This window comes from Solea solea, chromosome 16 (genome assembly GCF_958295425.1).
Source record: "Solea solea chromosome 16, fSolSol10.1, whole genome shotgun sequence".
NCBI lineage: Eukaryota > Metazoa > Chordata > Actinopteri > Pleuronectiformes > Soleidae > Solea > Solea solea.
In genome coordinates, this window is record NC_081149.1 from 10,845,847 (window position 1) to 10,863,187 (window position 17,341).

The 17,341-nt window shown below is 39.3% G+C and overlaps 1 protein-coding gene across 2 annotated transcripts; it reads left to right on the plus strand.

Moving 5' to 3' along the window:
- Positions 1–544: 544 nt before the first annotated feature.
- On the plus strand, positions 545–17,005 carry si:ch211-198m17.1 (mucin-2). 2 transcript variants are annotated; one of them, XM_058654379.1, is made up of 14 exons: positions 545–724; positions 10,043–11,737; positions 12,178–12,327; positions 12,952–13,050; positions 13,132–13,241; positions 13,329–13,387; positions 13,467–13,600; positions 13,723–13,857; positions 14,514–14,556; positions 15,033–15,070; positions 15,155–15,242; positions 15,449–15,644; positions 16,042–16,074; positions 16,398–17,005. In XM_058654379.1, exons 1-14 carry the CDS (start codon positions 676–678, stop codon positions 16,524–16,526), a joined length of 2,958 nt encoding a protein of 985 aa, XP_058510362.1. In that variant the 5' UTR covers positions 545–675; the 3' UTR covers positions 16,527–17,005. The 2 variants fall into 2 exon arrangements, with proteins under 2 accessions (XP_058510362.1, XP_058510363.1); XM_058654380.1 differs by lacking the exon at positions 16,042–16,074.
- The last annotated feature ends 336 nt before the right edge of the window (positions 17,006–17,341 follow it).

Sequence of the window (17,341 nt, forward strand, 5' to 3'; positions counted from 1 at the left end):
CAAACATTTTGACGAAATTGTCACGCAAATTAGAACTGGCTAAAAAATTTGATACAATAAAGAAAATGTGGAAAAGTGGTGCAAAATGGCTCCGTAGCACCCCCTAAGGTTAAACGCTGATGGAGAAAGTTGCACCAACTTTCACATAACTTGGGAACATGTATCATTTATTTCTTTTTCTAATGTTCAAAAATTCAGGAGGTAATTTACCTCATTCTTTTTAGAAAATGGCTTCTCTGTTTGTGTTAAGCCATGAGGCATAAACTGTCCTTGGCACAACGCCCAGCATGTTTGAGCTCCTCCTGCCCAAAGTCCTTGTGCAAGGCATTCATTTGCACACGCTTTGAATTTAAGGCAAACACTCTGCTAAACATAGCCTTTTATTGTACGGTAGCTTTCTTTCTTCTTTTCTGTGCTGCTGATGACAGGTTTACGGTCAGAGCACAGTCTGGGCGGAGGCAGGACCGGGAAGCACTGATGACTGACAGGAGAGCTCGTCCAATCAGAGGAGAGAGTAAAGCTTTTAATACTGTCAGTGGCTGTAGGCAGATCCCAGTCTGATCCACCTGTAGCAGCCTGTAGGAGGCACGCGCTCAAGACACCGTTATATCCACCGTTACTTTGTTACAGGAGTTCATCACTACTGCTGCTGCTGCTGCTGCTCAGTCTTCAGACATGTTTCTGTCTCTTCTCCTTCTCCTTCTCCTGACATCTGTCGCCAAAGGTGAGTGAAGTTTACTTTGTTGTTAGTCCAGTGTTTACTCAAACTGTTCTTATCTGTGTGTTTGTGTCGAGATAACACGCACTTTTTAACTGGAGTCAGCACTGATTCAATTAAAATTCCACTTCATCAGCTCCTTTTTTCCCCCTTACTAAATTATCACTGCTCTGAAATAACACGTTTAGTTGGAATAGGAACCGTTGAAAGTAAAAGTGGACTCAGTTACATTATTGTTATTAATATTATTATATAATATTATTATATAAAATTCATATAATATTTAAATTCGCAAAAATGTTCACAACATCATCACTTGCTCTCTGTAACTTATATCAAATTAAACAAATGGTAAAATAAAAGACATTTCAGGGTCAGGGACACATTTTTCTTTCACAGTATTGTTTCTTGCAAATAATATTCCAATAAATGTTTTTATTTTATTTATTTAACTGTTATCTAACACATGGAAATCAATCAAGATAGGTTTACTTAGATTCAGAGCGTGAACAATGACTTTAAGCAACTCAAGGCAAAGCCGAATAAATAAATGCAAAAATAAATAAGACACGTTAATAATAGGGATGAGCTGATCCGATGCTCAGTATCTGTCCTATACTTGTCCAAATCACAAAATTACATATTGGAAAAAGAAAAAGTAAAGTCCTGTTACAGTCCTTAGATTCCGAATATCACTTAAATGCTTTGCTAAGCAACAGCTTGGACATTAATGTTTTATTAACAGCTAAAAGAGGTAAAAGACAGCAGGAGACTGATAATGATATCAGTCAGGACTGTTTTATGATTATCAAACACAAAAAGTGGAATCGTGCCATTTTAAGAAGAGCCTCAGTGTATCTACCAACCTTTATCAGGAAACGAGCAGGCATATTAACATAAATAATGTGTATAGATTATCAGAGTCGAACTAACCAACCAATCACTTATATTTACACTTGATATTTATCATGTTACGTTTTGTAGACATCCAAAAATGTCCATTTGTTTATAAATCATAAGACCCATGTCAGGATTTTACTGATTAATGGGAGCGTCTCTAAGCCTGACTCACTGCTCTGACAGTGTGACTCAAAGTTCTCTGTGGGCCTGGACAGTGGCACCGGTCACACAATAGCCTGCTCCCTCATGTGCAACACACTCCACACACAGAGTTGACCCTGTTTGCATGAGCAGACCCCATTGAGAGTGTGGTGAGGCTGTCTGATGAACTCTCCACTGTACTTAGCCACAGTTAAATCCATTGGTCACCCTTCGTTTTCTTTTGGACCGTTCTGAAGCACATCTCTGTTTTTTATATGTTTCCATATGAATGCTGAGAGTTAGTCACTGTCATGTGCTGGATCCTCAGTGGAAGCCTGCAGGCTGTCTGCACATTCCCCCTCCTGTCATGTGTCCCACTTATATAAAGACACAGTTAGAGGGGGGAAACAGGGAGGAAGGCTCCAGTTTGGGGTATGACTGAGTGTGTCTAAAGTGGCTGTAAAGAGGTGCAGGTAAAAAAGACCTCCTGAGGGTCCAGAGCCTCCTCCCATGAGTCTGGCGCCACATTTTCTTGTGCCTCCCACGGATAATCTTCAAAAGAGAAAGAAGCAGAATACTTTTAACAGATTTGCTTCCCTTCTGCTACTGCTTCCCCTGACACCGTAAACAGTTGTCATATCTGCTCCACACGTGTCATGTTTTGCTGGCTAGTCATCATTAGGTCATGACCAGAGAATGTGGGATCTGCTGAGTCCTTGAGACACGGATGAAGCCTTAGAAAGGACTCAGGTGACTCATGTAGGACTGCACCTAATACACCCATTTATTTTTAGCGATTATTCTGTTATCAGAGGAATAAACTCATGAATAGTTAATTTCACTGGAATATCAGTGTTGTTTGTGCTAATGAGTTCCTCCTCTTTATGTTTCCCTGTAATGTTGGTAGGTGATACATAACATTATTCCTCATGTGACACCCCCCCCCCCCCATCTGCTGGCATTTAACGTTTTTACATGGTCTCCATTCACCCTTGTTGCTGTTCTCTTCCCCGGTTCTCTTCCCCTGGTCCGTCGCTTCATCTATTTGGATTAGGCCTGCTAAAGGGGAGTAAATCTCGCTCTGTAATTGGAAAGCATATGCTGGCGGAGCTTTAATTGGATATGATATGTGCAGAAGGCCTGTGAGTGAGGTCTTGCTCCAGGGAGCCATCTGTTACATCCGAGTTACTGTATAATAGCTCTGTTTGCTCGGGTACAGAGAAGTCATTTCTGTGTGTCTTCTCCTGTGGAGGACGGCCAGTAGACTGGAGACCATCTTGTGATTAACATTTTTTTATTTTCATTATTTCAGCAATACAATAATACAGTAACAACCCCCCCACCCCCACCAAGCCACCACCATGCTAATTCCTTCCTGGTTATCAACACAACCACTGTGCTCCTTCCTGTACATCTATTAACGCTACATTCACTGCAGTGTATACAAAACATAAAATAACTATAACAAGATTAGACACAAAATATGACTACAAACCAAGTCAATACAACAAATAAATAAAGTAAGGGCTCCATTAAAGAGAAAATTCACCCCCAAAAAATCAAATAATAATCTAAAAAAAATTAAAAATAATAATAATAATAATAATAATAAATATATATGATTAATAAATAAATAAATAGAGGTAGTGACAATAATAGTAGTAAATAATAATAACAACAACAATAGCAGCAATAATAATAGAAAAAAATCCAGGATAACAAGAAAATACAAACCAAGGTATGCAGTACTGTTTTGTATCTGTCCACAATAACTGAAAACTTGCATCTCTCCACCATATGACCCCTTTCAGGAGCCCTTTAAAAATGTTAAGTATTTGCCCCACTTTGCTTCATATAGGTCCAGTCTACCCAGTTGTTTATATGACATTTTTTTAAATGCTGCAACTCAAGCCATCTCCACAGCCCACTCTTGAAGGGAAGGGACTGCGTCCGTCTTCTATCTCCTGACAAGTATTTGTCTACCAATCAATAATACTGGTTTGGATATAACTTTTGATATGTGTATCCTGTCCTGTCAGAACTGAACGATCACCCAAAATAAATAATCTAGGGCTGAATGGCATCTGTAATATCACACAGATTATCATAGATATTGATCCAGTATTGTTTTATGGTCATGTTTATCACATGACCATAAAACACCTTCCTCAGATTTGCATTGCCAACAGTTTGATGTCGATAAATAAAAACGATGTATAATTTTGAATTGGATAAGATGTACTCTTCCATCCCTTGAGACTACTTTAACAAACATATGGCGAGTAAAAGTGAGATGTAGGAATACTGAACTTCCGCACCAGATCCCAAAAAGACTTTAGGGAACCATCACAATACAGATCCCCCAATGTGATCACACCATTCTTCCACCATACCTTCCAATAAATGGGAAATTTACCAATCTGTAAATTAGAATTAACCTTAGTCCGAATTAATTTAAGATGAGAGATTATTGGATGTGTTTTTGCTTTTTTACTTAAGTTTGTATACAAGACTTGCACAGGTGATAGAGGGGCCATCACAGCTTGTTCCATGCAGTACCACGGGGGGGCTCTTTCGGGAGGGAGAGACCAATGGGCCAGGTGCCTTAAATTAAAAGCATAGTAGTAAAACAACATGTTTGGCAGTCCTAAGCCACTGGAGACCATCTTATGAAAGATGAACGACTGCTACCCTGTGTATCCTTGTGTTATAGTACTCGTCTCCTTGAGTTGTGGTTATGAGCAGTGTCCTAAGAGTCTGTCTCTGTCAGCAGCAGTAAAAATCATAGTCCTGACCAAGATGAAATTTATGTGATTGTGCACAATAAAGATAGCAAAGTCCAAACTGGACAAAGAGTTGAGTGATTAACTTTGCTGAATCACCTTTATTAATCATTAGTCATGAATGCTCTTTAGTATGTATCACCAGGCAGAAGCTAAAACTAATTATTTCTGCTCAGTTGTATGCAACATTGCCAATGAAGAATAAAGATCTAGTACAATCATGGATATTGCTGATAGCTGAAATAATACAGAAATATTCATGACAATGGTCACAGTTTTACAATACTGCTTCAGCAGAGTGAGAACTTTTTGAGCGATTGGATGATTATGAATAAAAAACATATAATATAATGTAATGTAGTAACGCTACCGGCTCGTCTGATCGCATGAGACACTGCTTCTCTGGCCTGTGAGGTTTCCTCGAGCTGTGTCCCTTTAATATGTTCAGGTCTGGTTTTGAAACTGACCTGTCTTTATCTATGTGTGTTTGTGTGTGTACCATGAGGTTTGTAATGCAGGGATGGGCACCTTTAACTACCAGGAGCCCATAAAAACAGCATGTTAGAAATGTTCACTCTCATTAACCGTCCAGGAGACACGAAAGTGTGACCAGTAATTAACCGACAGCTGCAGTCCAGCGTGCCACCAACATTCTTTTCTTTGATCATTTCGTTTCAGTGCAATACTGCATGTTTTCTGACACACACACACACACGCAAACACACACTTTACTATAGGGTCAGTCCTCCACATGACTCCTCTGTCTCCTAATGAGATCCTGCCATGTGCCTCAAGCTCTTCCTGACTGCTGGGTCACAACCTGTCAGTGTTTGTCCCTCTCACACTATGTATTTATTTATTCATTTATTTATTTATTTATTTACTAAAATCCAGTGACTGGTTGTAGCTCTGAACTTGTCATTGGAAACAGGAAAACGGGAGTTCATAATCTTTTGGGTGACGTCACGACCAGTTGCCATTTGAATGAATAAAACAAAATAAATAAATAACAAAGAAAAACAGCATAGGCCATGTTTTGGTTACCAAAGACAGATTAGTTTGAACGATATAAAATTTGCGATGCAGAAATTCAAACAAGGAAATAGAGGCCAGTTAATGTTTGCTGTGTGTGTGTGTGTGTGATCATGAAATATTACAGGAATGTGCTCATAAAGTGGAAAATTGTAATAGCACTGAGAAAGGAGGAGACAGTAATTCTTTTTGGGAGTTATTGCCCCTTGGACAGAGTTCAATTCAATAACATTTTATTTGTATCGCACCAAATCACAACATATATTATCTCAAGGCACTGTACATAGAAGTACACAGAAATCTTTGCAATATTATAGAGAGAACAGAAACCCAACAGTTCCCACAGTTAGCAAAAAACTTTTAACTCGACGAAATCTCAGAACCAGACTCAAAGATGTGCAGCATCTGTCTTGACTGGTTGAAAGGAAAAATTTCAACCATTTTTCCATTGAAAGGAAAAATGGGGGAGAGGAAGGGAAAGAAGGAGGTGAGTTAGAGACAGAAATGAGAGACCAGGAGCAGATTATAACAGTTGCATAAAGTTATAGTTTTAGACAGGACTGTCCTGAATTGTTTCTGACATGTTCACTACAATGTCATTTATACACGCCAAATTTTAATGATGACAATCATATTACTGCTAATTATAATAATAATAGAATGTTTTGTGTTGAGGAACTCATTGTATCAGAGAGTCATTCCATGTACAGGAGCTTTACAGCAGTGCTATTGTGTTGCTTGAACAGAAATCCACTCAAGTGCGGCACTAAGATGAAACACAGTCATCGACCAATATTCCAGCTTTGTCTCTGTGAGTTTCTGTTGAAGTTAGTGATCTGAAGTGAGGCAAAGCTTTGACAGCTGGAAGCAGACATCTCCATGGCAACAGAACACTCCCACAATGTACTCATTTGATTTTTATGTCAAAAGAGAATAGGGAAGGCAGAAGTAGTGAGGCATGGTAGCTTTTAAGTGGGTTCATTATGGCAGTAGTTTGTCAAACCAAGTAGCAGGTGTTCTTACTTGACTTGGACCAGAGGAGTCGCCCCCAGCAGGCAAAGCCGGACCTTCTTATCTAGATCCTCCTGAGTGTGTTTCACGGGCTGACCTTAGACCCACTTGTCACCCAGGCTGACCCAATCATCTCTTTTGTGTCTACAGGGGATTATCTGGCTGTGAGTTAAATCCTTAGAGACAAGGCTCCCTGTTAGATGTGCAACACTGTGTGTTCCTTTAGATATTACACAGTGCTAACTGTATTACAGTAACTCTCTGTCTGGTTATGTTGTTTGATATGGGTTTTATATAGACTTGACGAGTCTCACAGTAATAATGTCACAATCACAGAGGACCAAGAATAAGCTGTCAGTTCTGTCAAATTGGAAAACCAAACGTTGCTGGTGTGTATTTTAAGAAATGCTGTGGTGGAGTTTAAACACATGTTGTTGCAGCTATTGTTGTAACTTTTTTTATCCCATGCATTATATATATACTGAATGAAACCGTCGATTCTGAGTGCTTCATTTGTCGCTGACATTTCTGTGTAATTCCGTGTGCAGAAATAGAGAAGCAGTACTGAACTTTAAATGTGGAAGCAAAAGGCAAACCACAGTGTGTTTACAATATGCCACATACACGGAGATTGTTTTCTCTTACAGTTGCTGTCTATCACTTCTCCACGTGTCCATAAATTGAGTCAGTCCTCAGAGATCATAATTTCATATCTGAGTCATTTATTGCTAGTAGGTATCGGAAATGCCTCAGCATATCAGCAGGCTTTGTACAAAATTACATTTTCAAAGTCTCGGCTTCATAGCGTCATTCTGTCAGCTGTATTAGACCATAATCACTGGTTGTGAAGGCAACAAGGACACTGTAATAGATAATAATTGTAATGAAAGCTGTAATGCTAATCGAATAGTTTGCATGTAAAATTACAACAATATTAGAAACTATAGAAATTGTATCACACCCCAAAAGTCATATTTGTTGTCCACCAGTTGATTATATCTGAGCCAAAATAGGTAACATAGTTTGTATATCTATCATTGTCATCAATTTATTATCTCTATGTTTTCCAATATTCAAACAGTAAAAACTTTGACGAAATTGCCCATCAGGTCTTTCCACTTATAAACCAATTTAACACCCATAGGTGTCAATTCCCAGTTATTATTTTTCATTTTAAAGGAGATATCTTATAAATCGTAGCCTATTAGGAAAGTAAGCAAGGTTGTTTTTACTTACACTAGCTTTGGACAGAGATGTTTCATTTTAAATTAACAGAAATTAATATTCAGAATTCAGAATGAATCACTTGGTGTTATCTACATTTTCCTACATAAAGTATAGTTTAGAGCCAGTATATGAAATGCTCATGGAAACATACTGTATGTACATGCTCACAATTACAATGCTAACATGTAGCAACTACGATATTCAGTGTTGACTAACTAGGTTAATTAGCATGCTAACATTTGCTAATTAGCTTTAAATGTCAGCATGATTGACAGTGACTAGTAACATATCACATTTAGTGGCAATAGTTCTGCATTTAGTGTCTGCATCAATTCTATTTATTTATCAACTTATTTTATACTTAATTAGTTTGAGTGTTTGGTTTGTCAAGACACAGAGATAGTATGGTACACTGCACTTTCAGCTCACACACTTATGTGAAGATGAATGATGTTCAGTGTCACTAATTTCACGCTTTTACTCTTTTACTCTTTTACTTTCTATTGCCAATGGGTTGCTAGTATGTTCCGTGTATTTAAAACACAGGCTTTGTTAAGAATGTTTATTTCACCAGCCGACACCAAAAGCTTAGCTTTCACAACAAATGAAATGCTACCCAGTTTCGGTGAAGCAATAGGAATGTGAAACTGCTTAGATGTTTAGATGTGGCCATCTTAGGTAAACCCCCCCAACACATGTATGCCTGTCAGAGTTTCGTAAAATGGTAATTATGCAGAGACAAAAATACCTTACCTTCAATAGTAATGTATGGGAACACACAAGTCATTGCAAATAATACTTATAATATAACTTAGAATAGTTATTCAGTAAGATTAGTCCATTGCCCTTCAGACATAAACTAGATGAGCCAGTTGCAAAATGATACATGTAATTTACAGCAATGATCTCATGCTTTGCTGTCTCACATGTCTAACTCATTTACGATCATTGAGAATGTTATCTGAGCCTGTATATTTTTTTCCCCATGTTTTGTCACTTCCTCATTTATAATCATTGGTTGCTTAAGTGTGTGATTCTATTGTCATAGTGCAAGGTGTGTACCTATAAAGTCAGTTGTCACAGGGTGTGGAGTCTATTTCTTCCTCTAAAATGAGTTCTGATCACAAAGTGACTAAGGTCTTATGGTCACACAGTCAGTAATTGAATCATGTTCAGGATCTGATATTAGTCGTGGATTTCTCTCCATTTCCTTGTCCACTTGAGATGATTTACTGGGAGAAAGGTTTGTGTAAGGCGTCAATCTATTTGGCTCGAAGCAGTATATGTTCTCTCTCTCTGTGGCTGCAGAGAAAGGGACTTTCTAATCAATGCATACATATGAGGTAAACAAGCTGGTCCATTATTAAAGACCTCCCACTGTTATGCAGCTGCCCTCTGGTTTTATCTGTTCATCTATAATCACAAAGCAGAGAGAAGGAGCAGGCGTCAAGGCAGCACACTGAACAAATAGGACACAACCCTTTCCTTTAAGATGATCGAATTAAGTTGGACGCACTTGAGACGACACATCTTGTAAACAGCAGTCACTTACGCTGACTCTTATCTGCTGAGTCACAGCTTGAGTCAACTTTTTATGCACTTAAGGCACAGTGTTTATCTTAGACAAAAACTTACCCTGTGCGATAAAGCCATAAATGTGTCTTGAAAGAATTAACTGAACCATTAGCGCTTTTACTCCTTTAACTTAGTACTGTCCTGATGCAATACCAAATAGAATGTCAGTTTACTTTTTATTTTATTAAAATGTTATCGATCCAAAATTGTCACAAAATTGTCACAATTTTATCCCCGAGAATGTTTAACATTCATACCTCTGTAGCCTTGCTAATTACAGTGAAAAGATGTGTAGTGGACATTAATCTATAACTGCTTTAATCAATATTTCTATGCAATGAATCAAATAGAAATAACTGTATGTAAAAGATTTAGCTAAAGAATAATCACCTTCCGTTTGCCCTTCACTCAAGTCTTTTAGCATCCTTTAGTGCTTTAGCTGATAGTTTTTTTCCTGCCATTTATGTCCTAGTCTCAATGCTATTTGTTGACCAGTGAATCTTTCACTGGAGTTCAAATATCTCAACTTTCATGAGTAAAATAATTTACTTAAATTAAAGGATTTATGTCCATTTGCGTCTTTATGTTTAATTTGTTTAATGTTTGATGTGAACAGTGATGAGCTCATCATTTTTGTTCTTTTCTTTCACCGAAGGAATGACAGAGGATATCACCACCAATGAGACATCTACCACACCTGGAACCACTTTTGTGGCCAGTACACCAAGCTCAAATTCAAGCGACAACCAGTCAACACCACCACCATACACTTCTCCATCAACTACATACAGTGTTACATCACTGTCCAATACAAGCACAGATACAGGCTCCACCAACCCCACTGCGACTATCACACCAGCTGCAGATCACACACAGAGCAACAATCACACTGCAACTACAAGTTCACAAGGCACACACACCAGCAACAACACCACTACGATTACCACAACAGGTAATGGCACAACTACGAGTGCACCTATCACCCACACAAGCAACGACACACCAATGACTACACCAATTACTCACACAAGCAATGACACAACTATGACTACACCAATTACTCACACTACCAACGACACAACAATGACTACACCAATTACTCACACAAGCAATGACACAACTATGACTACACCAATTACTCACACAAGCAATGACACAACCATGACTCCACCAATTACTCACACAAGCAACAACGTAACTATGACTACACCAATTACTGACACAAGCAACGACACAACTATGACTACACCAATTACCCACACAAGCAATGACACAACCATGACTCCACCAATTACTCACACAAGCAACAACGTAACTATGACTACACCAATTACTGACACAAGCAATGACACAACCATGACTCCACCAATTACTCACACAAGCAACAACGTAACTATGACTACACCAATTACTGACACAAGCAACGACACAACTATGACTACACCAATTACTCACACTACCAACAACACAACAATGACTACACAAATTACTCACACAAGCAATGACACAACTATGACTACACCAATTACTCACACTTACAATGACACAACAATGACTACACCAATTACTCACACAAGCAATGACACAACTATGACTACACCAATTACTCACACTAACAACGACACAACAATGACTACACCAATTACTCCAACAAGCAACGACACAACCATGACTACACCAATTACTCACACAAGCAATGACACAACTATGACTACACCAATTACTCCAACAAGCAACGACACAACCATGACTACACCAATTACTCACACTAACAACGACACAACAATGACTACACCAATTACTCCAACAAGCAACGACACAACCATGACTACACCAATTACTCACACAAGCAATGACACAACTATGACTACACCAATTACTCACACAAGCAATGACACAACCATGACTACACCAATTACTCACACAAGCAACAATGTAACTATGACTACACCAATTACTAACACAAGCAACAATGTAACTATGACTACACCAATTACTGACACAAACAACACAGCCATGACAACCCCAATTATTCCCTCGACACAACCAAACATCACAGCAGGTCCAACACAAGCAACCACACAAACCAGCAACAGCACGACACAACAAAGCACAGTTACACCAGGAAGCTCGACAAACTCAACTCAGACCTCCCCTGAGACTCCTGCACCCAATAGCACCACCTCGTCCTCCACCATCAGCACCAACACAACACTAACAACTGGAACCCCACCCTCTACTTCCAACTCCACCTCCAGCACTGTCCCTCCAACCACCTCCCCAGGCAATAGCACCGAACCCCCAAGTGGAAATACCACCACCCCTAGTCCCTCAACAACAACCCCAGGAGGTACGACTGATAGTGTCAAGAGTGTTGATGTTTGTGTTTTTTTATTATATGTGCATAATAATGTCTAGTTGAGTGATGAATCACTGTGGAACTTGAAAGCTGCACAAACCAATTTTTATGAGTGTGAGGCCAGAAATTCTAAAGCTGGAGCTCTGGAACATGGTGTGTAGTAATATAAACTAAATGTAAACTACATGTGATTTATAGCTTTATTGACTACAGTGTGGAAAACCTCCACTCTGGACTTGTTTTCTCTCCATAGAGCAATCCACTGGATAAACTGAATTTATATCTTTTATGAGCTGAGAATAAATAATAATTCATTTGCACTCTGTAGCTTACTCTATGTTAACATTGGCAGTGCTGTCTGTTTAAATATGACTGAGCTGATATTCATGTATTTTTCATGACACTTACATGCTGTTTTTTTCTCTTGACAGGCAATATCACAGAAGTCACTCCTTCTACTACGCCAGTTAATGGCAACACAACTGCTGCCACTGTCACCAGCATGCAGCCAACACCGACCTCCACTGGCTCAACCACCACAGCTGCTCCACCCACCGCCACTACACAAAGTCCAGTCATTGGTTTGTAACTTTCTCTTAAGGTGTTTGATCATAGTCCTGGTGTATGCATGTAGACACCTGTCCAGTGTACCCTTTAGTCATCACAGGGCCACATAGAGACAAACGACCATTCACTCTCACACTCGCACCAATGGTCAATTTAGTGTCCAATTTGCCTAATCCCCAAATCTGCATATTTTTGGACTGTGGGAGGAAACTGGAGAAGCCGGAGAAGACCCACGCACACGCGGGGAGAGCATGCAAACTTGTATGCATGTTTTTATTCCAGCTAAAAACCATGGCAGGTCATTTCAAGTTGATATAAAAGAAACAAGGAATGGAAAAATTGATTACTGGAGGTATTGTGTTTAAAAGCTTTCAGTTTAAGAGCATGAACACATATATATACATATATACATATTTAATTAGATAACCAATAGACCCAGATAGTGATCAGGTAGTGGAACACTTAGCAGTTAAAAATACATATTTCCCACAGACAGAGACCCAGATGGACAGCATAGGACAAGAAGGTGTATTAGATGGTTAAATCCAATCAGATAGAGACCAAAAACAGTCAATTCTGTCCAAATGAAAAATTGAATTATATGGCCTGATATTGACTAATTTTTCTTCCCTCATCAGTGTGCCCTTCCATGCCATGTCCACCTGAAAGTGTGTGTTTAAATAGCACTTGTCAGTGTCTCTCTGGCAGTTTCCTGCAGAATGGCCGATGCGTACCTGGTAAGAACTTTTATAATCTGATCATAATGATTAATTGTACTGGACTGACAATTATTGATCTTTCTTCTCTCCTTCACTCAGCCCAAGTTTTTCCAGGTCAGCTCCACTTCTTGTCCTTGGACTTTAAGCCTGAAATGAGTGACAGGTCCTCTGCAATTTTCCAGTCAACAGCAGCCAGCATCTCAGCGGCGGTATGTCGTGAGCCCACAGAGCATGTTGGATAGTTAAAATGAATGCTCCTCTCACTCAATAACCTACATGTTTATACTGTTTTCCAGCTCAGAGATGCCCTCAAAAATGAAATAGGGTATAAACGATCTGATGTCGTGCATCTCCAGTGAGTATTTTCTCTTTCTCATACTCCATGAACAAATTATGTCACAAGTTAAAAGTGTTGCCTCTCTGTAAACCTCTAGACCAGGAAGTGTGCTCGCGTCGGTGAATAACATCTTTCAAAACACCGACGCTACTCAAGAGTCTGTCCATCAGGCCATTACAGAGGCTATAGCTGACCCAGGGAATGGATTTTTGACAGATGTTACGTTCACAGGTAAGTCTAAAACATTAACCAGTCAGGGGAAGTGGAGTTGCATTCAGGAGGGGAACTTAACATTTATGAGGTTATGAGTTATAATGTTGTTGTTTTTCCTCATTATATGTTCTCTGTTTTAGATATAAACGTGTGTGCGCAGGTGCCACTACCCTGTGATGCTGCGACTACAGTGTGCTCAAACACGGCTGGCCAACCTGTATGTTCCTGCAAAGAAGGCTTCGTCAGCAGCGTGTACTCAAACAACAGCTGCAAAGGTAAAAGCAAAGATGTAACGTCACTTTTCTCCTTTATTGGCCCGTAAGCCCTTTATGCATATAAAACTGTAAATTGTGCACTGCTGACTGTAAGAACAGATGACCCACAGCGTCTGAGAATAACTCGGTCTAAAAAAAACAAAAAACTTCCCCAGCTGAGCTACATTTAAGAAACACTAACAAAACCTTCTTATCTTCTCTGAAATACTTGTGTGTGAGAATGAGGGGGAGAAACACCGGGGAGCGAGACTCCGAGACAAGGTCAAGAGCGTTAGCCTTTTTTCCAAGCCGACCCTTGAACTTCTCTTCATTTATCTCTTAGATTTATTTCTTTTTAATGGGGTTGTTCCCCTGGAAACAAGGGGAAGAATCACGGATTTCACTTTATGAGGAGGCTTGTGGCCAAGGAGATCAGCTATAGGAAAAACTTGGACCTGCTGTATATAGTTCCTTTCATAGAAAATATTTAACACACTATTATGAGCTTATTTGAAAAGGTCTTCATGAAGCAGCTTTGACCGTGCTCATGTTTCAGTGCATGTGTAATCAGGCATACAGTACTGTACTCTATCTACTCACAGATGTTCTCATTTTAGTCTCTGTGTTAAGGACATTGTTTGCATAAGTGTGTTTCAGTCATTGTGTTTTTCTTCCAGCTTGTCCAAGTGGGCAGAAGGCAGTGGGAAACACGTGTCAACTGTGAGTGCACACATTTCTAATTTCTTTTACAAGGTCAAGTTTTACATGTGAGCTGTGATGTCATCAGAAGCTGTTTTCAGACAGGAATTCTGCGTTCTCACATGAGCTCACTCAGACTTTAGTGAGCTGCCAGGAGAATGTGCCAAAGCAACTCTTGCAGACATGTGCGTTGACACATCTTTAGACAATCTCAGCGTCTCAGTCCATTAAAGCAGCTTTTGTGTGTGACTTAAGGCCTGTACATACACCACAACAACAGAGTTATTTGTTATTTTTCTTGAGGTGGCAAGAACAAGAACAAAGCTAGTTTGTGTTAGGACATTTCATACTTCACGAGAAACTCAAGTGCGGAACCCTGGGGAAGTCCTCATCAGGAAGGACAACATTTATGCATTAACCACACCCACTTCAAATTTCTGGCCAATCACATCACAAATAGTTGTGGATGAGTTTTAAGTTTCAATTTTTTTTTTCAGATGTTCATTTGGATACTCCGGCTTCAACTGCAATGACTGTGAGTGACAGCACTATTTCAGAGGCAAAGTTGTGTTGCAGCATGTGCATACATTCATAATAATGTATTGCATTGTGTTTATAGCTTCTCTGCTGGCCGTGGTGGTCATCTCCTGTGTCCTCGGAGGAGTTCTACTCATCACCATCCTGGCTTTGCTCATATACTGCTGCTGGTGAGGATATGTATATAAAAACTTTTTTTTCCCAAAACGTCCAAACAACATACATTTTTTGGACACAACAGGACAGTTTTTCTGTATTAAAGGAACACACTGATTTAGATTTTATCACTGGTTGGAAAACAGTGGCACAGATGAATATCAGGCTTTGGGTACAAATGCCATTTTTCATTGTCCTTTTTCTGGTGTCCACACTTTAGTAAGAGATGCTCAAACACCAAGCCAGACTACAACACCAGCCCATACGCACCAGATCATGTAAACCAGTCCTGGCCTGTAGGCATCACCCCCATCCCTCGTGCCACCACTAACTTGGAAGCAGCTAATGCCATGGAGATGACAGAGGGGGGCAGCACTCGGGCATTGGTGGACAAAAAGCATCGGTCCAATGGTTTGGTGAGTTCTCACGCTTGTTTTTTCCTGTCCTCTAAACTTGTTAAGTGTTGTCCTGCGTCTTTTCCTCCATATTACGTCTGGTCTTTATCCTTAAACCCTCACTGTGGTCTCTGGTTAAAATTTGCTGGGGGAAAGCTTCTGTATAACTGTCGTTTTAATCTATAAAGTCTATACAATGTTTTTAATAGCCAATTCAAAGCCAAGGTTTGACGTTGTCCATGCTCAGCGGACACATGACCATCCCGCTTCACCTCAGAGCCCCAGGCCCTGAATTGATGATTTGCTTTCAACCCAAAACAATCAGTTAAACCCAATCACCCGAGATGTAAATGTAGAGCTAGCATGCAGCTGCCGTCCATTCTCCGTGTGTTGCCTGACTCCCAGTATGTTGCTTTAGGGATTTCAGCTGAAGGGGAAAGTATGGAAAAAGGTAAGGATTCTGATTTGCATTGGTGCCCCCTGCTGGTGATTTTTAAAGGCCACAGTAAGAATCAAGGTGGAGGGGGTTCTGGGTTACGGGAGGCTTCATGTGACTGTTCATCTTCACACTAGCCCAATTAGTGACAATCTAAATAAATCATGCCTGTTTCAGAATAGTCGTGAAACCTTTTTAATTCACACATTGATTATTGGGATTATTGGCTACGTGTTTTTCTCTTTTCTGGCTGTTTGTTTGTTTGTTTATGAAGGTGCTATATTCCTTTATTTAAAAAGACACTAATACACTGAACTTTTTTCACGCTGACATTTCAGTCAGGATCATATGACATCAACCCAGGTGGAATGAACACGTTCAAAGGTAAAAATCCTTCTCGTTACTCGTACCTGGTTGAAGGCCGTGAGAATCCATACTTCTTACCAGGAGATGAGAGGAAAAACTGAACATCTGATCAGCTGTGGACAGCGAGCATAAGAAACTCTTGATCAAGAGAAAAGACACTGATTTCAGACCGTGGGACATTTCTCATGCAGGACCAGATTATTTATATTATATTATATTTTTGAACTTGCTTGGTTTAAAGAGAAATCACAGCAAACTTGGAAAACTAACAGCCACCAAAGTGATTTAATCATGAAGAATTACAATGGAACATGTTTTTTAAAAGGTAGGATTTTATACCATGTATGTTCTTGTTGGTTATAACCAGTAGATGTAGCTGTTGCTCAATATAAAAGATAATGAATCTGTTTTTTGTTTTGTTTTTTTTCAAATGAATTATTCAGTAGTCTTTTCTTTCTTTTGTCATCATTGTAATTGCACTAAGTGTGTGTTAAGTTTACCACCAGGTTTAATCTGAAATCAACAGGGAATTGAAAGTGGCTTTTTCTGGGGATAGTAGATATTTTATTTTAACCGAAGGTTGTGTTTATTTTAAAGGAAAAAAATCTTGAATGACTTATAGGGGGCTGGATCCCTGGTTTTGAATGTATTTAAAAGCAAATATAATGTGACATTTCTGCGTTTATTGAAGCAGGATTTGCTTCACGTGCCTTTTTTCGAATTTCACGGTCTCTTTGACAAACAGATGAATCCTGGATGTGCCAATTATCACATGTACATTTCTTCTCACTCTTGTATATATATATATATATATATATATATATATATACACATATATATTTGTGTGTCTGGGACAATGCACTCTTTTATAAGTGTGTTACAAGTTTTTGTAAACAATTAATGATGAGTGCGGAAT